At 32.9% G+C, this 24,329-nt stretch overlaps 3 protein-coding genes and 1 pseudogene across 3 annotated transcripts; 2 read left to right on the top strand and 2 right to left on the bottom strand.

Moving 5' to 3' along the window:
• Positions 1 to 5,924: 5,924 nt before the first annotated feature.
• LOC100802307 (girdin) lies at positions 5,925 to 10,337 on the bottom strand. The gene is made up of 15 exons (XM_003547145.4): positions 10,185 to 10,337; positions 9,941 to 10,028; positions 9,785 to 9,831; positions 9,561 to 9,650; positions 9,401 to 9,454; positions 9,110 to 9,187; positions 8,950 to 9,018; positions 8,703 to 8,864; positions 8,487 to 8,613; positions 7,948 to 7,985; positions 7,259 to 7,348; positions 7,037 to 7,141; positions 6,761 to 6,892; positions 6,410 to 6,519; positions 5,925 to 6,306 (listed from the first exon to the last, which is right to left on the bottom strand). The coding sequence occupies exons 1-15, from the start codon at positions 10,218 to 10,220 to the stop codon at positions 6,231 to 6,233; spliced, it is 1,302 nt and encodes a 433-aa protein (XP_003547193.2). The 5' UTR covers positions 10,221 to 10,337; the 3' UTR covers positions 5,925 to 6,230.
• Positions 10,338 to 11,316: 979 nt separating this feature from the next.
• On the top strand, positions 11,317 to 13,553 carry LOC100500097 (uncharacterized). The gene is given in 4 exon segments (NM_001249830.2): positions 11,317 to 11,451; positions 11,544 to 11,649; positions 13,051 to 13,171; positions 13,277 to 13,553. Coding segments are annotated over 3 exon segments (297 nt in total). The 5' UTR covers positions 11,317 to 11,339; the 3' UTR covers positions 13,130 to 13,171; positions 13,277 to 13,553.
• Positions 13,554 to 16,178: 2,625 nt separating this feature from the next.
• Positions 16,179 to 17,657, bottom strand: LOC100819903 (uncharacterized; annotated as a pseudogene).
• A 2,617-nt stretch (positions 17,658 to 20,274) lies between these two features.
• LOC100819371 (uncharacterized) lies at positions 20,275 to 24,115 on the top strand. The gene is made up of 5 exons (XM_003546957.5): positions 20,275 to 20,722; positions 20,807 to 21,031; positions 21,146 to 21,395; positions 22,560 to 22,676; positions 23,625 to 24,115. The coding sequence occupies exons 1-5, from the start codon at positions 20,480 to 20,482 to the stop codon at positions 23,735 to 23,737; spliced, it is 948 nt and encodes a 315-aa protein (XP_003547005.1). The 5' UTR covers positions 20,275 to 20,479; the 3' UTR covers positions 23,738 to 24,115.
• The last annotated feature ends 214 nt before the right edge of the window (positions 24,116 to 24,329 follow it).

Here is a 24,329-nt window from a genome sequence, read left to right as displayed (position 1 = left end):
ATTATTTCATATAAATATCATAATTATAAAAAAAAATATTTAGACATTAATATCTAAAACAAACTAGCATTAATATCTAAAACAAACTATAATATTCTTTTTATAATATAGTTGTATATTTAAATTTTCATCACATAATTTATTTTTTAAATTATTTTATCTTTTAATTAACGTTATAAATTATAGGTCAAATCATAATTATTAGATCAATCAGGTTGAGTCTTTGACCTCAAAAACATATATCCAACTAATCTATGTCATTTGTTGAATCATTTATACATATATGACCCCTGAAAGTGATCATTTGACAACTCAATTGATTCGAAGGGTTATATATTTTTGTTTTTTTTTTCAATTGAAAAGACATCTCTCAAATAAAAAAATTTAATTTATTCCTAACATTTGTATTATTTATAGATTTGTTTATTTTTCTTACATAACATAATCACATTTTAAAAATTTTAAGATGATAAAATTATTATTATTTTAAATTTTTCTTTCACTAATTTGTGTTTATATTGGATTACGTTTTGGTTGTACAACAATAATAATGTATATCATAATAATCATACATAATTTTCATGTTTGGATGAAGCGTGTGTTTGATCGTGCATAAAATAGGCATGCTTGCCTATCAAATCATTTTTGCCAAGAAAAATAATGCAGAAGAAGCTATATCTCATTGCTTCATTAGTCGCACAGTAAGTTCAATTCTCATCACAACAAAACATATACGCATGAAATCATTTTCCATGGTCTGGGTGGAAATTAAGGTCCAAGGAGGTAAATTTGTAGGACCTAAATATGAAAATAATTACTCGTCATAAGCCATAAAATAGGAAGGAATATATAAGTGATGTTTCATTTTTTTAGTAATTTAAATATTTTTAAAAAATACTTTTATAACAAAAAATAAATAAAAATTATATTATAAAATAATATGATAAAAACTTCATATTTGTAAGTTACATTTAATTTTTTCATTAATATAATTTTTTTAATATTTATTATTTCTTCTTGTTCTCTTTTCCATTATCCAACCAAGTTGATAAAAAATTTCTTCTTTTCTTCTTATTTGTATCTATATTTTTTATAATTTATTTGTATCTATATAAACAACATATCCTTTTCACTATATAATTCTTCTTCATTTTTTGCTTTTCTATTTGTTTCATCTCTATTAACTCTTAATCTAAGCAAAACATTAATGACATTGGTAACTGAAAATGCAAAATTAACAAAGATCAATGACTAATGCATAAGATAGACAAGAAATAACATTATCAATTGAAGAGAATTAAACATTTAATTTTCATAAACAATTTGAAAGTAACTAAGATCGATATTCTTCAAATAAACATTAATTGAGATAAAGATTAAGAAAGGCATCCAAACAAATGATAAAACAACAAACAATGATGATATAACATAATAAAAAGTCAATCTTGATTTGAAGCCAATGAGCCAAAATGAATAAATATAGACAAAATTTCTAACAAAAAATAAACACGAATACCAATTATATTTTTTGTAATAAAAGAAACTAAAATTAATTACTCTAACGAACGATAATTTTTGCATTAATTTAAACTAATAAATATATCTTTATGTGATATAAATACTTTAACATAATATATTTGGAAAGCAATAATTGTTATATATTAGTGTTATATTTTACATTATTTTGAATATTTTAATTACTAGTTTAACATTATCTTAAATAACACAGATTTACATTATGTATACATTATCTTTGTTGTGCACAAAAAATGAGTCATGTACGACACTACTTCTTCTTCCCTCACTTTACTTGTCTCCATCTTCCAATTCTGTCCGAAAATGAGTGAAGATAAAGAATCACATAACATTTCCGTCATCAAGGTAATTTCTTTACTTCTCGTCTTCAATGATAATGAACAACTTGTTTAATTTTAGTTAGGTGGAGTCCATCTTTATGGTCACCACAAACAAAACCCAATCTTTTTCATCCTTCAATTACTCATTAAGTTGTTTTTTGTGTTTGCTCAATATAATTAAAGTGCTTTTTGATTAAGCATAGAAAAGGAAAATGAATTCTGTAATTTTGTCTTTTGAGATTTATGTGCGTGGGTTAATTTCTAAAAGAAGCATGAATACCCTGCATGCAAAGCTTTTCCCTAGTGTTTTGACCATTTTTTTTAGGGTGAGTCGTTTGCTTTTATGGTAATGGTTATGGAAAAAAGAAAATAGTTTATAATTTTTTTGTACTTTTTCATGTCTCCTTTCTTACATAAATATCTTAAATGACAATTACATTGATTTTGCAGAGGTTGGGCAGGAACGTACTGATAATAGTGATAGTGGTGATTGTGAACCTGAAAATGGTGGTATATATATATCATAAGGTTAAAGTTTATTGTAATTGATTAAAAGATTTTCTTATAGTTTGATAGCATGTGAGATATATATTGTTATGCTTGGTATTCGAGGCCCAAGTAACCTCCCTAGAGAGAATAGAATAGACGAGAGCGAGAGATAGAGAGAGAAAACAGAGAAAATGCATCTTCCTTCCTTTCTTCACCTTGCATATTTGGTACATTTATAGTTGCTACAGAAGGAACAAGGCTTAACGGCCATAACAGAAAGCTTAACAGAATCAACAATATTCTAACAACATTAGATTCTAACGGTATTATTCATTCTAGAAGATGCTTGTTTTCTCCATTCGTGCATGCATGCATGGCTATCTATCTAATACGTAGTTTTTCATGAGCATGGGGTGTTGCTTTGCTTCTTGGGCTTTGCTATTTGGAGCTCCTTACTGCTATTCGTATCATTCCCGTGGGCTTCAAACACCACCTTGTCCTCAAGGTGACGAAGGAAAGGACCGCAGTACCGTTTGCCTAACTTGAAATAAGTTGCGCCAACGGCGGTTCCAGACGATGCACTGAACTACATGCCGGTGGCGTCTGTCCTACCGAAGAAGATGGTGGCGTTTGCAGTGGTTGCTGGTTTGCTTCAAGTTGCGTCATACGCTAAAGAAGATCGTCAATTTTCGTATTCATGGCAAGCTGAGACGCTGTAAGCTTCGCGATTGCGTCTTCGAAGCGCTATGCGGACACCCTAGAATGAGTTGCGTCCGCCTTTGTTGTGCAATGAAAGCACCAATGTTATGCTTGGTATTTAAGGCCCAATTAACCTCCCTAGAGAGAATAGATGAGAGCGAGAGATAGAGAGAGAAAACAGAGAACATGCTTCTTCCTTCCTTTCTTCACCCTGCATATTTGGTACATTTATAGTTGCTACAGAAGGAACAAGGCTTAATGGCCATAACAGAGAGCTTTAACAGAATCAATAATATTCTAACAACATTAGATTCTAACGGTATTATTCATTCTAGAAGATGTTTGTTTTCTTCATTCGTGCATGTGTGCATGGCTATCTATCTAATACGTAGTTTTTCATGAGCATGGGGTGTTGCTTTGCTTCTTGGGCTTTGCTATTTGGAGCTCCTTACTGCTATTCTTATCATATACCCTATCAAGATGTGAGTTTTGTATAGCATTCTAGTATTTGTTACTTCTTTTTTCATTTCAATTACGTTTCCCGTTATGTAACATTTTCCTTCAATAAGGGACAGGAAGGACATACCAAGGTGACATTTTTATTTGTAATTAAAAATGAGTGCAACAAATATTTTGTTAAATCAAAGTCGTCCTGATGTTATAACTTATTTCAACTTTTGTGTATATGTACATAATGTACTTCATTTTTTATCATTGAAGACATGTCTTACTATATGCGTGCATTCCAACTTGACGATTTTCGTGTTGTCTTTGCTGTTTATTACAAATTTCCGCAATTTCTTATACGCAATAATAAAAAGACTTTTTCCTGGATGTATGCTTTGTTCCTTTCAGAAGTGGTGCATTCGGAATTGATAAAATTAATGCTTTTTACAATGGCTTTGAATGCTAATTATCCATTGAAGTGTGAGATTAAGTTAATGTTGTACTAATTATCATATTATATGACAGGTGTCAATACTGGTGACATTTATTCTACCTTACCAGTTGCCAAAAATAAAATCAAGGAACATGATGATAAGGATGAGACGAATGTTGCAGGACCTAGTGGTAGGAATAATACTCCCCATACTGAAGATGAGACTGGCTTTGCTAACTAACCATTATCTATTGAAGTGAGATTAATTTAGTTTAGTACTAATTATGATGATATGACAGGTGTCAAAATTGGTGAAGGGAAGGAAGATGATGTTGGTGAGCATTATGGCAGTGATGACGAGAATGTTGCAGTTGCAGGACCAAGTGGTGTGAATGCTGCCTATGATGATGAGACTGAGGTTAATTTTGATGAGGATGAGAACAATGGACTTACTGCTGCAGAAGTTGTTCTGAGAGCTCAAATAGAAGCAGAAAGGCAGAAGAGTGGTGAAAACAAGAATGACCCAACACCCAAAAGACAGACTCGATTAACTCATTCTGTTTAGTAATTGAGTGTGTGTTTAGTAAGCCTTCATTGGAAGAATACTGTAATAATCCAACCGATTTGAATTTTTGTTAAAAGCTCACTTGGATATATTTCTTAAATAAATGTTTTTGTGATATACTTTAGAAGTTACTTTCCCTAATTTTCAAGAAAAGTACTAAATTTTGTGTGTCTTTCTTAGTTTTTATTTGTAAGTTTTATATAATTATCATTTCAAATTTTAAATATATACTAAATTTTTTAAATTTATTTATTCACTTCCTTCCACGTTCCACGTAGATTATATATATTGTTCATTTGTGCAACACGGTTTTTTATTTTGTTATTAGTTATTCTGGGTCAATTTAATTAAACTTATTTATTAAATAAGTGCTTATTTTAATAAAATAAGTATTTTTTAATGTGTTTTGTCTAAACTGTTTCTGTTTTTAAAAAATATTTTTCTGTTTATTTTAGTGTCATTTGTTTAAACTTAAAAAAAAAAGAAATTTTAAAATAAGTATTTTTTAAAAAAATGGATATAATTTACTTCTTAAAATAAACAGATTTTTTTTAGTTTAGACAAACACATTAAAAAAAAACTGAAATTTACTTGACAAATAAGTTTAAACAAATTAGTTCATATAGGTTGAAATAAGTATTTTTACTTAAAAAAAATCTATTTATTTTAAGAAGCAAATCCTATCTCTTTCTTAATAAAACACTTATATAAAAAATATTTATTTTAAATTTATTTTTTTAAGTTTAAACACATACACCTTGAGAAACAAATCCTAATTGCTTCTCAAAAAATATTTATATAAAAAGCATTTAATTTAAAGTTACTTTTTTAAGTTTAAACAAACTCACCTATTATTTACTTCTTTTAAAAAATACTTATATAAAAAACATTTATTTTAAAATTAATTGTTTAAAGTTTCTATTATGGAAAAAATGATTTAATTAAACAATCAAATAGAATTGTGTTTATAAGTACTTTCTTAGTCTTTTCCATTTAACCATGGAAATTGTGACTTTTCAATTTATTTTCATAAGAATTGGTGAAAGAAGTTATAAAGAACAAATAATGTTATTTTAGAAGAAAAAATTATTATTTGTATGATTCATATCAATGATATAAAAGTATACTGATTCGTTTACGTATCATAAGATTTAAAGTCGCTTAACATTCATCTTATAATACAAGTAGATAACTAATCGAATTGCATCGAATGATACCATTCAAATAATAAAAGGCTAAGGGTGTGACTCCAAATAAAGTGTTTTTATGAAGAAAAAAATTGAATCATGCTTTCTATCGTTAGAACACATTTTTAAAGGTTTTTTTTGTCCTTTTTATATTTACTTAATTATTATAAAAATTTTGGACATTTTTTAACTTGAAAAGTACGCGCCCTATAACATCTCTTTCCGTCAAAATTTGGTTTGTACAAAACTATCATCAAAATCATACTCCATAAAATGGTTGTGCTTGTTTACAAATTAATATTAGTATAAAGAATGACAAGTTTTACAAATTCACGTTTGGGTATAACAAGGGCTTCTTATGCAGAGTATTACCACAAAACAAAACAGCTCAAGAATGAAGAACCATTACCACCAGTTACTGAGCCATCTCGTTCCACTTTTACCAAACTAATAACATCAAATGGTTAAAAACAATTCTGTGGGCATTGGAAATGTCTTCAAAGAAGGGCTTCACAATTACAACCGGAATATCATCATGAAACTGCTCATTACCATCATCGTACAGCCAACGAGTTGTCTTGCTTCATTTTTATGAGATTGCTTTCAATGTTGCGCAGCACTGGCCTATAGCTGCAATATTGTTGATCACATTAATGAATAATGTAAGAAACCAAATGCTAGAATGAATGAATGTGTGGGCTTTGATACAGCGAAAAAACAGAGAGAGTCTTACAAGCGTGCAAGACCATCATATGCTTGTTTGACTTGTTCAAGTTGAGCAGAAAGCTGCATGACTTCTGCAGATAGCGCCTCTGCTCTGCTCTGTTCTGTCACAAGTTGGCCCTGCCAAGCAAACAAAAAAAAGTGCAAAAATTTAAGGTATGAATTGACAAAGCGTAGAGTATTACATAGAGACCTCAATCAACCCCAATCCCCCGAAAATTTCTCAAACAAAATCAGACAATTCTGGATAGACAACTCATTTTAAAAATGAACTTTTTGACTCATAGGATCAGAACCCAACAAATCAATGACATGAACTAACAACAAAGAGGAACAAATATGTCATGAGTATTTTACTAACCTTCATAGATGCCAAGGAAGCAATCTCATGTGCCCCATTTTTAGAAGAGTCTGGCAAACCCCTAGCCTGTTCCATTCTCAAATTATCTAGAATCCCACGAAGCTCTTCATTTTGCTTAAGACAATCCATCACCTGAAGAGTCAAAGGTCAACACAAGTAACAGTAAGAATTTTAGAAGAGAAATCCAGTAAATCGCGGTTGTACAGATGAGACCCTAAACGGTTAAACCAGTAACCATAAATTATATTTAGTCAAACCTGTGATGCTGATTGTTACCTGGTTTTCCCATCTCGCTGCTGCTCCAATTGCCTCTTGGTATGAATTTGAGAGACTAGAATTTTCCTCAAAAAGCCTCTCTATTTCTGTAGATTGTGAGTCAATCTGCCAACAAGATGACAAACCAAACACTCCATCAGATGAAATATACACGGCAAAGGTGCTTTTTTTTTTTGTTAACAAGAGAATATACAGAGCAAAATTTGGATATAGAGAGTTTACCTCCATTAGAAGTTTCTGCCTACTGCTTTCCAACCTCTCAATGGCTATAGCCATATCATACAACTGCCTATCAAGTTTCTGCTTGTCTTCCTGAGATTTAGAAAATTCAAAACAACATTTAACCAAAGCAAATTAACCATCAGCAAAATGGTTGGATGGCCATTAAGCAACAAATATATTAGTTTGCAAATGGGGTTGGAGTTAATAATTTAGGTCATTCATCATCAATTGCCAAAACATCCATGCCACATAATTACAAGAGAGTTGGAAATTACCAATGAAAATTGAAAATCATTTCACACTTGCTTGGTATATTGAAAATATGGGAAGGTTGGAAAGAAGTGTGGCTCATGTACAATCCAGCCCACAAATTTTGGCTATTACTTTTATACTTCAAAGAATTGAAAGTGATTTCCACCTCCCCTCAATGATACATACATCAAGTAAAAATCCAAACCTTCCAATCTAACTTCATCACTCCCCTCCTTATTTTCCACATCCTAAATCATGCATAACCTAAACTAGACAACATTGAACACAGATACTAGTAATTTTGCTAATAACTGACCAATGGTTTGATTGAAATAGTAACTTAAATTTCTTGTCAATAAATTTGATTAGCTAACAGATACAGAAAACTGAAAATTCACTAAATAGTGAAAAATCCATATGGAAGAAGTTTTTCTCACCAAAGAAAATGCTTTGTGAGCAGCTTTATCTGAGGCTTCTGCAAAATATACAAACCAAGGTGAATGCCGTGTTATAGTACACCAATTTAACAAGATGAAATATCAAGTCAACTGCATGTGACTTGGTATAAAATAGAGACCATAAAAATCCTTGCTACAAAATAGCCACTCTTATGTACTAAGTACAATGAAGAATTCATGGCATAAATATATGGGCAGATGCGAATCTACATTAATTTAAGCCAGAAGGCAGTAACAGGAGACCCACTCCTGGTAATTATAAGGCATGTATTCCATAAGGAAAACATGGGGTAGTAATAATCAACAAATAGTTAAAAAAAAAAAGAATGCTTCAAACAATTTCTGCAATTTTGAAGAACTTGAATTCATGCATATGCCATTGAGATTCAAAGACACTAGGACAGCATAAAGCATCAAAGAAGTGCAACTGCTTATATAATGGATTGGTGGCATGCTTTTGTTTCATTACGTCATTACAAATTTAGTATAGATTATACAAAAGTTTTCATGAGAAGAACCTGCAGGCTCTCTAGATATGGACATGAGTTTCTCTTCCAACTCCTGCTTTTCAGATATCAGTGAGGCAATGCAGGCTTGCTCTTTTGCTAATTGTTCCTGCTCCTGGTGCCTCAAAAGTGATTCTCGCTATAAATTTTAATCACCATCAGACAAATAACAGAAAAAGGAAATAAAGAAAAGATGCCAAAATGTCAATAACATAATCATAACACAACCTGCAGTTCCAGTTTTAAATCATCTAGCTCCTTTTGTAATCTTTGAATTTGAAAATGATCGGGTGGATTACCAAATGATGAAATTGTGCTAACTGTATTAGTCATTGCTTGTTGCTGAATTGAGTTCAATTCTGCTCTCAACGCTGCTGCATCTTCCTCGGCCTAAACCAATATAGTCAATAAGACTCTAGGAAGTAAGAACAAAAAAATGGTCCTTCACTTAGTGTTTTAGTAAAATCAACCATACACGATATTGCTCATCTTCTGCTTCCTTAAGACGTTTCTTCAGGGTACGAAGCTGTGCTGAAAGGTCCTCCTGCACTAGTATGTAAGGTCTAATAGGAATTGTGAAAGATTAAAAACAAGGTGAAACCAGGAGACAGGAAAAAATGTTTGAATAAAATTACCCGTGCAACAACTGCAGCATCTTTCTCCATTGCGACATCCCTCAGAGCTTTCCTTAGAGATGGCACTGTATTTTGTTCCTGCACGAGTTGAACTGGGGGTTTATAGCTGATATATAAATTTCAAAACTATTCCAATTCCAATATTCATACATGAAGTGCTGCAGTAATTAGCACTAAATTAACTAAGTTGATGCTAACTCTGGGGTGTTCATGAGATAATACTATTCTTCTTAATTAACAAAATTGTAACTCAAACTAATAGAGAATTCATTATCAATCTTTTTTGCCTACCACATCATTTAATTGCTTGTGCATTGTCTCATTATCAATTTCCATCGTTTGAAGCTGCAACAATAGACAAAAAATACAATCAGCCTAGGTTGTTCCTTTAATTCGTAGATTTATAAATAAATAAATAAACAGCAGGTGCATATTCAATTTGAATCTTCACCTTTAAACTAATTTTTGTGTTTTCTTCCTCCAACTCCGTGTTCTTCTTTTGCAGTCCTTTCAATTGAGACAATAGAGCACTAAGATCTGTCTACAAAAGAGTATACGCACAAAAACAACGCAGTTACAGTTCAAATTTGTTCGATATAGATTCCGATAAATTGTCGTTTTCAAAGACAACAGAATGAATAAGATGATTAGTAAATAATACAGAAAAGATGTTACCTCAGAGAGCTTATTTGCGCTCTCGGACTTGCTCATTCCCGCAATCTCTGAAGGAAAAGAAATTGTTTTGAAATGAAGAAAATAAGGCACGTAGAAATGGAATAATCATAATAATAAATACACGTTAGGTTCATTCTCGTGGAGGATAATTCTGACCGGAGGTGCTGGGAACCTGCGTGAGATCTGGTCCCGAAGAGGTTTTACTCAATCTCTCCGCGGCCCTCTTTTGCCGAATTTCCTCCAACTGTGCATGCGATCAACCGTAAAAATTCAACAACAAAAAATATAGGTAATGATGAACGAACAAAAACCGAAGAAATTGATCGAATCCAGAAGAAAATAAATAAAATGAAAAGAGAATGCAATGAATGGTGATTGAGAAAGGTTGTTTGTATTGTACCGTTCGTCGACCAAGAGTTGCATGGCGCGCTTCCATTGTTACAGATGCGATGGGAGCGGAATGTTCGTCTGCGAATTCACCTCTCCGCCGAGACGCCGAGTAGTTTTGTAATTTATAGTCTCCGATCTGTTTTAAATAAATAAATAGATAAAACCTTTTTTCAAAATAAGCAATTGTGGTTCGGGTGGTGTGATAGGTTATCACATCTAGTCTCGCACACTAGAGGTCCTCAGTTCGATCACGGTCTCTGACAAATATTTGGTTTCTACAATTTTTTTAATATAATAATTAAAACACTAACTTTTCATCATAATGATGATTAAATGAAAGAAATTAGATTGTGTACTAATAAATTTATTGAATTTTATAATAATTTTATAAATCAAATCATCTGTTATTTATAGAATTTATAAATCAAATCATCTGTTATTTATGATTGGTTGAAAGATAAACGTTTTTAACATTAACATTATATACCCATTAAATAATACAAAACCAGCTTTTTACAAATTTATAATAATATAAAAGTACAGATAAAAATGATAAATTGATGATAATGATGCATCAAAAGCTTTTTCTAGGAGATTGGGTCACTGCTCAGTTGTTGAAGATGAAGATTTTGTTGATGAGAGCAGCTTTGATATGCTAGATGATATGATTGTTTTGCTAAGTATGGTTTATCCATTCCAGGTGATGTAATTTTGTTTAATTATGTTTCTGATTTTCTAAGTGACTCCTTGGAGGATGTCTCTACTTCTGTATTTTTTTTATTAATTGATTTTGGGTTTGGGGTGTTCCTTGCGCAACCATTCAGCAAAAAAAAAAAAAGAAGTTAATTTATTTAAAAGTTTCATATCTTTTTTTTTTTTTTTCTGGTCTTGTAAAGGTTTAAAGTTTAGACATAGTTGGGCTTTAGTGAGTGGTTATGGTCCAATTTTAAAATAAAAAAAACTGGTCCGTCCAACGAGGCGTGGTTCCAACTTCCGAGCCATTCCTCCCAGAAAACAATGAGTTTTAAAACGAAAAAAAAAAAAGAAAAAGAAAAACGATATCGGTTAGGTTAGGTTCCAATTTGATTTGATTTGATTCGTTACTTATTAGCAACGAGAAGGAGAGGAGGGGTTTGCGTGTGTGAGAGAGAATCAGAATCAGAAGATGAAGAAAGAAGACACAGTGAAGCTGATCAGTTCCGAAGGTTTCGAATTTGTGGTCGACAAAGAAGCTGCAATAGTTTCACAGACCATACATAACATGCTTACTTCTCCAGGTTCGATACTAGTATTTTATTTTATCCCCTTTTCACTGTAATTAGGGTTCCAAGTTTCAAAACTATAATAATAATAATAATTTCTTTGATAGGGAGTTTCGCTGAGAGGCAGCACGGCGAAGTTACCTTTCCTGAGATCAGCACCACCATTCTCGAGAAGATTTGCCAGTACTTTTATTGGCATCTCCAATTCGCCAGGTTTTTCTTTCTCCCTCTTCGCTGTTCGCACATTGCCATATACGACATTATCTTTCGTTTCACTTTGACTGCTATTTATTTTTGTAATTGAATATGAATGAATTCTGCTGTATCAAAAGCCTTAGGTGTGTATTTCACAAATCATATTAGATTGTATTGGGAGCAAACTATTACCTTGAAATGCAATAATAATGTTAGTCCCCCTCCCACCCATAACTACCAATTTGCTTCAAAATAGATCCATCGATGATGATTTATGGATGAAAAATGTCGGCGCTTGATTCTCGGTAAAAAACAAAGATTTTCTGAGTATTCAAATGCGGAGTAACAACATCTCCTTGACTAGACCACGTAAATTGTGATGTGAGGGTCTAGTATTTAGCATGTTCAACAACCTTGTTTCTAGCTATTCTGTGCATAATCAATGCATGTTGCATTCAATTTTTTATTTGGGCAAAGCATTGTGAGGTCTTTTTGTGCAAGCACAAAAAGTAGGATCAATCAGAACAGGGAGGAAGAGGACTCTAGTTAGTTTGTTGAATTATTTGATTCTACAAAGTGATTCTTCCTGATTTTTCTTTGATGTAGAAGACTAAATGTGTTTATTTTAATGCCTACTTGGATGGTAGTTATCTATGTTATGGAGCACGAACTATCATGGAATTTAGTGCTCCATTCAAGAGATGTGGTTTTACGTGATTTGATGTGTCATGGGATTGGGTCTTTGTGTCACACTGTCTTATAATCTCAGGGTCTATTGAAGAAGTTTAACTGTACACAATTCTTTTAATATTTTACCTTATGCATATATAAATCTTAAGTCATCTCTGAGTTCCCACTTTCTGTTTAGTATAGTTGCATGTTGAGTTTCTTTGTGTATCCCATGCACTTGTACTAGATCTATTGTTGAACTATTTGGTTAGATAGAGCTTTTTGGGTGTCTATTTCCTCTTTTTTATTTTATTTTATTTGTCTTTAGCTTGTAAGAATTCCAAAGATAGCTATACCAATTAAAGGTTGTCCTTTGTAGGGTATGTGAAATTACAGTTGAATGAACAATTTAACATTTGATTCTTGGCCTTTTGATCCCCATCTGTAGTCCCCTCTTTTACTCTTCCTGTCCTAATCATACAGAAAGAAACTTGTCCTTAATTATTGTATGGATTGTTGTTACTCGAATCCAATAAATACTTACTTTCAAAGGATGCTCTGGGGGAGGATGACCTCTGTATTATATTATTAGCATATACTTTTGGAGGGTTTTTTATGTGTTGAAACATGGAAGTAATAGTGTCCTTTGGGTAATCAAGCTCTAAAGCTTTGATATGAAACCTCACGTTTTATGTCATGCTAATTTCTATCAAAATGGTTGTATTGACTTGAGTATGTTGCTCTTACTAGTGGGAAGGAGACGGAATTTTCCATTGAACCTGAATTAACTCTGGAGCTAATGATGGCCGCCAATTACCTCCATACATAAGCATTTTGACTTCCCCAAGGGTGATAGTTCTTCGTCCTCATAGTAAGCCTTTATTATTATTCTCCTGGAGTCTAACAAGTCATAGTAGTTGTTCTTGTAGTTGTGATCTTCTGCTATTTTCGCTACTTTATTGTGTCGTTCATGCAGATGGAACTATTGCTTAGTTGTGCATTCAAAGGGAAATCAGCGTATTATTGTTTACATTGAAACTGTGCCCTTGCAAGACTCTGATGTACGAGTGGCTCTAAGATGCCGTCGGTTGATGTTTCTTTATAAATCAACTGGTTAACAAAATATGCTAATTTAACGGGAACATTACCATCTCCCGATAAGTTAAATCATAATATGCTCTTGTAATGTCCATAATAACAATATAGACCTTGTTATCCAAACATGGAAAGGAAATTCGCTCAACGATCTTCTGATGAATATTTCTTTACTTTTGCTTTGTACGACAAAGTCGTGGAATGGTTGAAAATGAAATGGAATTCATCTCACTTTGGGTTCTTGAACTTCTACCTTTTCCCATGAGGTAGAAATATGAGTTGATGAAACACAAAACTTATGGGACTGTTCGGTTAGAAAAAAAATGATTTAATTATAAAAATCTCATCTTTTTTTATTTTATTTTAAGAATTTATATAAGAAATAATGATTTATTATTATTATTTTCTAATTTTCCTTTTTCCTTCACAAATTTTAAATAAAAATCATTTTCCCAAACCTTCATCCTTTGTTTTCATTTCCCTTTCTACTTTACTACGTTATCTATTCTTACTGGCATAATTTAGACAGCAGCCTGAAGAAATGGGTTCTTTGCCTCCTACTGCTGTGCGTCTTAATTACATTACTACTGGTCTCTAATTCCTTAGTTACTTGAAATAAATCGTCCCACAACTCCCCATTTCTGCAGCCTTGGCATGGAAGGTCGCTGTTTACGTTTTTTTCTTTATGAAAGTTAAAAAAAAATCCTGTATTATATAAATAACTTAGAAAAAAATCTGACAATAAGAGTTTAAAAAATCAAGCAGACTACGTTGTAATAAAGTCATCATGACGTGATGATCGTTATTTCTGTGTCACTCATTATAAGTCAGATTGGTGTATGTAAAATTCAATAATGAAATCTCATGTTGGAGACGGCAATGGTGTAGGAGTAGGGGTGGCTCCTAACTCCAATAATACTATCTCCATAATAATAACCATACCGTAAATAACATGAAAGGTGGTTCCATAGAAATTGGAAACAAAAAGCTTCATCCTCTATAGACCAAAAAGTTTAAATTCGACTATATGAGCTAACTAGTTAATCAGTAGTATTTTAGAGAGATAATAAAAAGTTTGTTTGAGATTTATGAGAAACTGAACTTTTCTTATTTTGTGTGACTGACATGTTAGTTGGTCACTCTTTATTCTCACGCCCCACCTTGCATACCACAAACATAGACATAGAATTCCACAACGCTTTGCCCCAATTGACGTTGCTATGCATATTTAACGATATTGCTTGACTTAGAGCGGTGTGAAACAGGACTCCGTATCTTTCACTCGAAATGCGAACCTAGAAAGATTACGAAGAAGCAAAGGAATTGTGGTGTGCCGTGGACCGTGGTTGGTGGCGAGGTAGGACTGTCGTTGTTGCTGACGAGATAGGAGGCACACGTGACGTTAGTGCCGAGATAACAGTGAGAAGGCTACGAAGCATATGAGATTCAAAATTAGGAAATTAGGGATAAAATAGTCTTTTAATCAAACATTAAATTAAAAATCAAAATATAAATATAAATTTTGCTATAAATTCCTTAGGTTTGAATTGTAAAAATAAAAAATTCAAATTTAATTATAAATCACATGACATTTCATGATTTAATTACATATAATAGATATTGGTGTGACTAATTCTAAAATCAGGTGGAAATAATGATCTTATGTGATAGTGATGGCTTTTTTGGCGGAACCCAAAATCTCAATTGCAATTGAGAATTCGTTCTTAAAGTATTAACTTTGTATTTGTTTGGTTTTTCTAAATCAAATTTGCGATGAGTAGAATTAATTTTGAAACAAGTAAATGTTTTTACCAATGATATTTTCCAATCAATTAATCATTTATATTGTTATTATAGTTTATCTACTTTTGAAATATTATTCTTAAACAATAAATTATTTTACTTTCTCTTTCCAAGTTATTTTATCCAAATCTAAAACAAACAGCCATGAATTTTGTTAATTCTCTAACCGTCTTGGGATTGATGTTATTGAACTCAAGTTCTTTTGTGATATCACTTATAATTTTTTTAGTTTTTTACCATTTCAAATTCATGACTTTTTTATACAATGATTACACTAAAGTTTAGAGTTATGACTTCATACATATTACAGTTTTCAAATTCATGATTGATAAGTACTACAAGTATTTTTTTTTTACACATTTTTTAACATACTTTGTAACGAATTTCATGTTTTTCTCCTCGAATAATCTTAGCGTACCTCTATTTCCTGATGCCTACATACACCAAATAGCAAAAATATGTCAAGAATATATTTTGATATCATTCATCAATCATAATTAGGTCAAAAATTATAAATATATGTTATTTTCCCGACCCTTAATTTGAAGTTTTTTTGAAACAGAATTGAGAAAACTAGGGAAAACTAGACATGTACTTTGTAAGTACATAATTTATTCATGTGGAGCCCTCCTGATGAGATCATATTTGAGCAAGATTGTAAAAAGTTCAAGTCAGAATTAATTTAGATGCAATCACATCGTAGTGTTTGACAATTTGTGCTAATGTGCTTAGATAGGGTACCGTGCAAGTAGCAGCATTACGAAAAGTAGACTTTCCTGGCTGTTGCGGGTTGCCTAAGGAAAAAGCTTGATGCCTAAGGAAAAGCTTGATGCCTAGGCTTAACTATGAACTGCCTTAAGAATTAAGATATCATGTAAGCATGTGCGTGGACGGTGGTGGTAGTTAATGATTAATTTGATTGACTTCAAAAAAATACTGATCACTAAACAACAAGTTTATGTCTGTTTTTTTTCCACCCCTTCTTACCCTCTATTTTGATACTAGTTTAATTACCCTATGGTTGGTATTCACAGAAATGTTCCTCATGATTTACACTTGACATGCAAAGAAAAAGTCTCTCATAAGCAGCCACCATCTTTGTGGCAGTGAACAATTGCAAACCTCTTTGCATGGCAACCTGACCTTTCTTGTCTATAACTTCCCTCCCACTAACCCATAACTCATATATGGCCTTCTTTAGAGCACTCGCCGTTGGTGAAAATGCACAACCCATTTCATTGCTAACAATTACAGATCCTACAATACTTGCAAGCCTAGTGGCCATTACTGGCTTCCCAGTCAGCATGGCTTCTATAGCAAAGTGTGATCCAAACCTTGTGCTCTTAAAGTGGGGTTTACAAAAATGTCAATAGCATTATAAAAAGAGGCCAATTCAGCTTGCTCCAACGGCCCCAAAACCAATATATTTTCCCCAAGATCTCTGTATCGTGCACCCCAAGGACCATCTCCTGCAACCACAACCATGCTACAATCTTGGAAAGTGCTATTTTCTTCAATTGTCTGCTTCAATGCTTCAAACATCAAAGGGTGTCCCTTGTCCTTGACCAACCTCCCAGCTAGTCCTATCACCAATGACTTCGAATCCGGAATGCCATGCCTCTTTTTGAAGTCCTTCCCCTTCGAAACATCTGGCCTGAAAACGTGTTGGGCCACACCATTGAGAATAATGTGGACCCTTTCCTTTGGAATCATGTAGACCCTCTTTAGGATATCACCTGCATGATCACTAGTGGCAACGTGATGAGCATAATATGAGAAGAACTTGACCTCTTCAACAACCTTCACAGCTCTTTCAGTCAAAGCCTTTGTCTGTGGTTTTTTGGGGGGTTCTAAGGAGTTCTTGAATGATGTCAGAATGAAAGGTCTCGTACGCAATTCCGTGCCAAGTGACAGCCAAATTAGTAACATATAGAGATCGTGTGTGCCTAAGTCCAACACTCAGTGTGAACAATGTCAAATGGTTTACTAGTTGAGTTTTGTGCTTGAAATTGCTCCCAAACCAAAGCTTGGTCAAGGTAACCAGCAGGTGTTGGTTTGGAGAAGTGAAAGCGTAGGTTGTTAATTGAATAGTTGGAGAAAGAGGAATTTGTGGAAGTGGTGAATTTGTGAAGATCATGGCCTCTTTTGGCAAGGGCAGGGTGGAGTGTGAGAGCATGGCGTTCGAGCCCACGTGCATGAGACTTTTGTGGCCATTTCTTGACAAAAAGTACAATCTTAAGGAACTTTGAAGGTGGCTCTGAGGAAAGCATAAGGTGATTCCATGAAAAAGGATATGAAAGGAGGTTTATTGGTTGGTTTTGCTTTTGTAATATTTCTTGGTATGATGAATTATGGCATTGGCTGCAACAATGACTCCAAGAGAGAGATAAGATGGAAAGAATGATAACAATGTAGCAGAATTAGTGAAAACTGAATAAAGAACTTCAATCCTTTGCCATGGACATTTGATTTGATGAAATGAGTGTTAATTATTAGATGAGAAAGAGTCATGATTTGTATGATTAGTTTTAAGCACGAGCATAGGGGGACAAGAAAGTAGAAATGAAGAAACCTATCACATGGTGACTAGGCCTCAGCACAATAAGATCGTAGACATTTGATAATTTAGTGATGTATATAATTAGGCTGGCTTGAACGGCAATGTTGCTTTAACAAAAGGAACTGCAGCAAACCAGTTTTCAGCATTGTTTATTTTTGCTGGCAAGTGCTCTAGTTCTGTCATCTTTAATATTCACAAAATATCATTTTGTATGCATCAATAAACCTTAACGAGTAAAGGCATATCGCACTTGAATCCAGTACACAGAACGACCTCAATAAAGATTTTGTTATATTATATTTGCATATTTAATGACTAAATGTTGTAAAACCAGTTGATTTCAATCCTTTTAGTAGGACTTTAGTGTTTCTACTTCTTGGTCTTCTTAATCTTGAATTGTAGAGAAGCCTTCGCATATCGCCATAACATTGCATTCAAAAACTATAACTATAGCATGTACATGCTGACGGATTATGTTTCTCAAGGGTTGATATTAAAATATGAAGTGGGAAATGGTACACATTTTTATTTGAGCGTCAAAACTTGTATATATTCATACACATATGTGTAATGTAAAAATATTAAATTCTTTACGTTATGAATCAGTGTTATGTCCACTTAGGACTCTGTTGAATTCACACCGCAACACGTCAAACCTCAAACAAATTGAGGTATGATGTATCAATCTCAAGTCGATACAGTTCACATATATGACCTGGAAAATGAAACACCTTTTGGACATCAAAGCTCACATTTATATGTATGAGAAATGTAAAAATATTAAATGCATTATAAATCAATCTTACGTCTATTTAAGACCCAATTTTATTTTTTTGAGTAAGACCCAATAAGATTGCACGCTATTCCAATTGAAATCACACTTCGAAGCCTTAAATCCCCCAAAATATTTGAGGCTTATTGTGACAATCTCAAGTTGACACAACTCACATAATTGATGTGGGACATAAAACACCTTTTAGGCGTCCAAACTCACATATATTTACACAAATATATATTATAAATCAGGTTTATGTCTAATTAGGACCCAACAAGGTTACACACTATAGATTAATTGAAGTCACACCTCAACGCCTCAAATCTTAGACAAATCGAGGTTTAATGTGTTAATCTCAAGTCGACACAACTCACATATATGACATAAAAAATGGATCACCTTCTTATTTGACTGTCAAAGTGTTTATGGGTAGTCAAATTGTTGTTCTACTATCATGAGCAGCCATTATCACTAATTTAAGAAGATCCTTCAGCTCAATTGCTCAACCAAGTGAACTCACCCATAGTAGCTTGAATTTAATTCTTACTAACATTTTAAATTAATTAAACAATATGAGTAAAAAAATTTCCTTACCATTTTGATTGAATAAGCTTTTTAAGAGATTTTATTTTAACTTCCTACCTTATATTTATGACAGACAACATAAAACCTAATAAAAAATAAAATGTTTAAAAAATAGCTTATAACTTAATTATTTTCTCGCATGTGTGTGTGAATTCATGGATACTACAAAGAAACCATAAGAGACATTTTTATCAAGATAAATAGACTCGAGTCTGATAAGCTAAACTTAACAATAACTCTTGTAGTAGGTGTGATTCTAATGTTCCTCCTTCAAATTCAAACTAACCCATCTTAGACTCTAAATTTACCTACCCTGATGATATAATTTCTACTACCCCTGTATTGTTGTCATTCCTATCATGTGTGCTTTTCTCTCACAAGTTATGGTACTATATTATGACAATAAACCTATACGTATTGTATATGTAAATTTCCAATCCCCCCTTCCCCACCCCCACATTTTTATTTGAAGATGACGCCATTCTCACATTCTTGTTATGCAAAAATCTTAAACTGTATGTATAATGTTAGGTTTACTATGTATTTTTCTTTATAATTTTGAAGAATCAAGATTGTCATTCGATCTGTGTTTTAGTTGCTTTGACTTTTTACATAAAAAAAAAATCATCAAATTTTAATTGCAAAACAATATTATTTTTTGGTTAACAACAATTTATCCAAATGGAACTAGTTTAAGGGTAGGGAGTAGACTTTTGACTTTAAGAAGCATGAATGCCAAATTTAGTGGTTAACAAATAAAAGAATAACAGATTATTAGACCTAATTAATATAGTTTGTGTGACATGATAATAACAAAGTAACAATAAAACAAATAGACATAGATATCAAATTAAATCAATTAGTACAAAACCTAAACTGCACATATATATGGTATTGTTAGATTAGATGTGTTATTACATGGATAGTAGTAATTTCTTGCAAACTAACTAAACACTGAAATGAAATGATTAATGTTGTTAAGGGAAATAAGAAAAGAATGAATAGGGATGGAGACTGTTAGAGTAGTTCGCATGTTTTGGGTGGAACTTATACCAAGTCCAACAAATGGCAGTTGAGTTGTACAGCTAGGTAAATGACAATGTATGGTCCAACTACTAAACCGAACTCCGCGCATCAAAAAGCTCCGATCACAACCCCCAACAGGCACTGGGCCCACCCTCTCTCTCTCTCTCTCTTTTTCTCATTCTCGAGTATTCTATTCTTCATCTGCCTATTAATTAAGTAACTAAATCCCGGTAGCTTCATTTTCCAAACCCAGTTATTACTTACTGCCCAAACAAGCATAAGAAGCAGTGCTGTTTATATGCTTCTCCACCCATAATTCCTCCCCTATCATATTTATGGCTGTTGAACTACACACTTCGCTTCCTTCTCACTTATTCCCTGACGACAACCACGACGTCGTTTCGTCACAGCATAACCACAAAGACGACATCCACCACGCCTCAGCTTTAAACCCGCTCCCCGAGCTTCCCATGAAGGACAACGACGACGATTTCATCTCCGAGTTAACTCACCGCATGGCTCGCTTTTTGCTTCCAGATGACGACACTTTCGATTTCTCTTCCATCGATCTTGATTCGGTACTATTTTGTTTATCTAGTATTATTACACAAATTAGTTAATAAGTTTGAAATAAAATGGAAATTCCGTTTCTTCTGGTGAAGTCACGGGACTCAAAACAGGGGAGTCCAGAAGGTTCATCTCAGGAGGCATCAGCGCCAGCTACACCTGAAGAGTGTTGTTGGAAGAGCAGCTACGACATGTTTGGAACGGTTGAGGAGATGAAGCTTAACGAAACAGGAAATTCCAACAACAAGCTTCTTCGTAGCTCCAATATTGAACTCTATTCTTACCAATCTCTAATTCAGGAACAGATTCGAGCCATTGAAGTAAGATAAAGAGTGTTTTATTTCTATTTTTGTTAGTTTCACCTTTAATTTAATTAATTAACTAACTAACTAACTAACTTGTTTGTTGTTATGGAATATTATTATTTGTAATAGATGTCTGGGGTGAAGCCAGAGCATGTGGTGGTGTCTCCGAAGCGGAAACCCAGTACGCGTAGAGCGCAGACATACGAGGCCAAGAAAGGAAACGGACGGAGGGCCCGTCCGTCACGACCCGGCCCACAGCAAGGCGGTGCGGGGATGCGGGTCCTGTTTCTGAAAGGGCCCGGTTCTAGAGCTGGGACTGGCGTCTTCTTGCCGCGTGGTGATGTAGCCACTACCCCATCCGATTCAACCAACAAACAAGGTAATATATACAATACATGATCCATCTTTTCGTCTTGCTTATATGATTACTTTTTTTCTGCAGTTAGTTAGTTAGTGTAATGGAATGTGCAGTATCCCAGTTGCAATCCCTTTACTATTTGTTATTTATGAGATGTTATGTCCCACCCCTTCTATCCCGCTACTCTGCCTGCACTTTAATATTTTTTTTTTTTTACTGCATGAATCTCAACCATCAGTTAAAATATTAATACAAAAATAAACTAAAGAGAAACTTATGGTGAGGGCTTCAACTCCAGTTAATTTTCAACTTGCAGTAGATCCGCATGGACCTCTTAATCTTCCGTTCCGAAATTTCATGAGTCTCGCATCTAGTCTCAACTAATATAATAACATAATTAAATTTAAAATATCCCTTTAGTTTTTTTTAGTATCTAACCTCCCACTTTGCTTGTGAACGTTGTTGGCTCATTGCTAACCAATATTTTATTATCACATGCTGTACCAGCTCCATCCTTCCGGATCTGTGGTTTTTTCTTTTGCCACAACCAAGATATATATTAATACAATTTTTTTTTACTATCATGTTAGATGTTTAGATTTTTTATGTGAAAACGTATATAAGGAGAGATGAATTCCTTTTTTTAATAGATTTCAGTATTTAAAGGAATTGGTTCTTATCTACTTATTGAGAATATTCCAAATTCTCCCAAACAAGATGCACTTTTTGGAAATTGAAAATGAAATAACAATCTAATTTGATCCTTAAAATATTTAATATTGTATGTGGTCCACTTGAAAGAGAAAGAAAGGAGAAAAGGAAGAGAGGGAAATACAAAGTAATAACTTTTTTTAAAGAGAAAAAAAAGGAAGAAAAATAGTATCTCAAAAAAAATTCAAATTTTTAAATTTATTTTTAATCTTTTTGTGCCCCACTAAAAAAAAAGAATACTAAGATCTAAATTTATGATTTTCAGAAACTATCGTGTGCTTTTACTAAATTTATGTTGAGTACATTATTTACTTAAAAAACAGTTAAGAGAGTTGGTGACCAAATTTGGAGATTCTAATTTCTTCATGTTGACAAATCCTTATCCTTATTAGAACTTTATTGCCATTTGCCAACAAAATTGATTCGTGGCACGTCTTACATCGGAAATGATTTATATCGTGTACAATGTGTCAGGTAAAGGTTGCTCCACTGTTCTTATACCTGCCAGAGTTGTCCAGGCTTTGCAACTCCACTTCGACCAAATGGCTGCCACGTCTGGGCCCAAAGCCGGTGGCTTCCCTCCTCTTCATGGTACTCTATTTTCAACATCTTTTATTTGATCTAGTTTGTTCTAATAACGCCCAGTATTTATTGCTACCTTTCTTCTAACCTAACACTAGTAATTATCAAAATTTTAATTTGTTTTATATTGTTTAGCATTTTAAAATTTCCGTGTGTGCTAATAGTAGTATTTTGCAAGCTGTAAAAAAAAAATGTAATATTTTTGCATTTTTTATCTTCTTATATTTTTATAAAGTGGAATGAAAAATTAAGATTTTAATCAAGTATAATTATGTTTTCCTAAAATTAAAACATGTGATGAGATTTTCAATTTCATGCATTTTTTAAAAACAATTATTTAAAAATGCAGTTAATTTTATTATTGTGTTTTAAAATCAGTTCTAAGAGTTTATACTAAAATAATCGTTAAACAATTTTAAAAAGCTTATTTCAAAAATAAATTTAGAAACAATGGGAAATAAACTGTTTCATTTCAAGTTTTCATGAAAAAAAATTGTTAGATCTTCTAAGACCATTAAATGTCTATGAATCTGTCCATTTTTATGTGACATTTATTTAAATTTTTAATTTAGGAAAAAGAATTAATAATATTTACTTATATTTCTCCTAAAGATTAGTTAAAATTATCTAGAAGACCTAGTTTGATTAGCTGAACAGAATGTGTAAGTGTTGTGTTATAAACTTTTATATATATCTTCAATTTTTACATGTAATGAAAAATAGTTGAAATTATGATGGTCCCACTACCTAATAAGGGGAAGGATCTAGGTTGCCCAATTTTGATTTTGGAAGGCAGAGCAGTTCCCAAAAGTCCATTCTCGTTAGCAAGTTGCATGATGTCCCGGTTATTGAATGTGAAGTGTGAATATATTATCAAATATTATTAACTTATACTAATATTTATCCAATTTGTTTGGAAGAATCTTAATTTGATAATATGATGATTACGATCTGCAGATGTTCTAGTGAGTAACAGGGATGGAATGTATTCACTTCAGAAGCCCCGGTCACAGAACGCGCCGGCAAGTATCCAGAATGATACGATTCTGCCTCAAGAGTGGACGTATTGAGAAATACACATCACATGCACATGCATTTCCCATTACTCCTCTTTTTACAATAATAATCCTGTTTTGGCAGTTTTTTGCCCAAACTGAAGAACAAAGAAACGAAGATAGGTCTGAAACTGTGAAGTGAAGTGAAGAAGAATAAACCAGAAAAGAAATTCCAATACTACACAGGGAATCTTTTTACACTCAGAGTACGACAACTAGGTATCAATATACGCATTTAATAAATATGTCTGTGTTTAGCTATTTCTTATGGGGTATAAGTTTGCGTAGGTGTATACTACTACGTACGTACGTACTCGTGAGTCGTGACAGAGGATGTCTTTTAAAATCCTTTGTAATAATTCAGCTTAGTTATGGGCCTCTGCCTTATTTGCCTGCTCTGTTATTATTACCTCGCCCACTGTTCTATTACATGGCCTAAACCATTATAAATTAATTAAATTGGATTGAGCTTACTAACAGTCTTAATATTTAGCACTTTGGTAAAATAAGAATGAACAATCTATATATTTATATAAATTTCAGTTAAACTTCCGAGACGTTGCATTAATATTTTAACCTAATCATAATCCTTGATATAATTTAATTA

The sequence above is a fragment of the Glycine max genome, chromosome 15 (assembly GCF_000004515.6).
Source record: "Glycine max cultivar Williams 82 chromosome 15, Glycine_max_v4.0, whole genome shotgun sequence".
Classification (NCBI taxonomy): domain Eukaryota; kingdom Viridiplantae; phylum Streptophyta; class Magnoliopsida; order Fabales; family Fabaceae; genus Glycine; species Glycine max.
The sequence above is the reverse complement of the archived record's forward strand: the minus strand, read 5'-3'. Positions and strand labels throughout refer to the sequence as shown.

Bases quoted from the DNA above. Each gene is read 5' to 3' on its own strand.
- LOC100802307 (XM_003547145.4), bottom strand. From the start codon at position 10,220: ATGGAAGCGCGCCATGCAACTCTTGGTCGACGAACG. The intron at 9,455-9,560 runs GTGAAGATTCAA...CTATTGTTGCAG, and splicing joins ACACAAAAATTAGTTTAAAG to CTTCAAACGATGGAAATTGA. The intron at 9,188-9,400 runs GTAGGCAAAAAA...CAACTCGTGCAG, and splicing joins ACAAGCAATTAAATGATGTG to GAACAAAATACAGTGCCATC.
- LOC100819371 (XM_003546957.5), top strand. From the start codon at position 20,480: ATGGCTGTTGAACTACACACTTCGCTTCCTTCTCACTTATTCCCTGAC. The intron at 20,723-20,806 runs GTACTATTTTGT...CTTCTGGTGAAG, and splicing joins CTTCCATCGATCTTGATTCG to TCACGGGACTCAAAACAGGG. The intron at 22,677-23,624 runs GTACTCTATTTT...TACGATCTGCAG, and splicing joins TGGCTTCCCTCCTCTTCATG to ATGTTCTAGTGAGTAACAGG.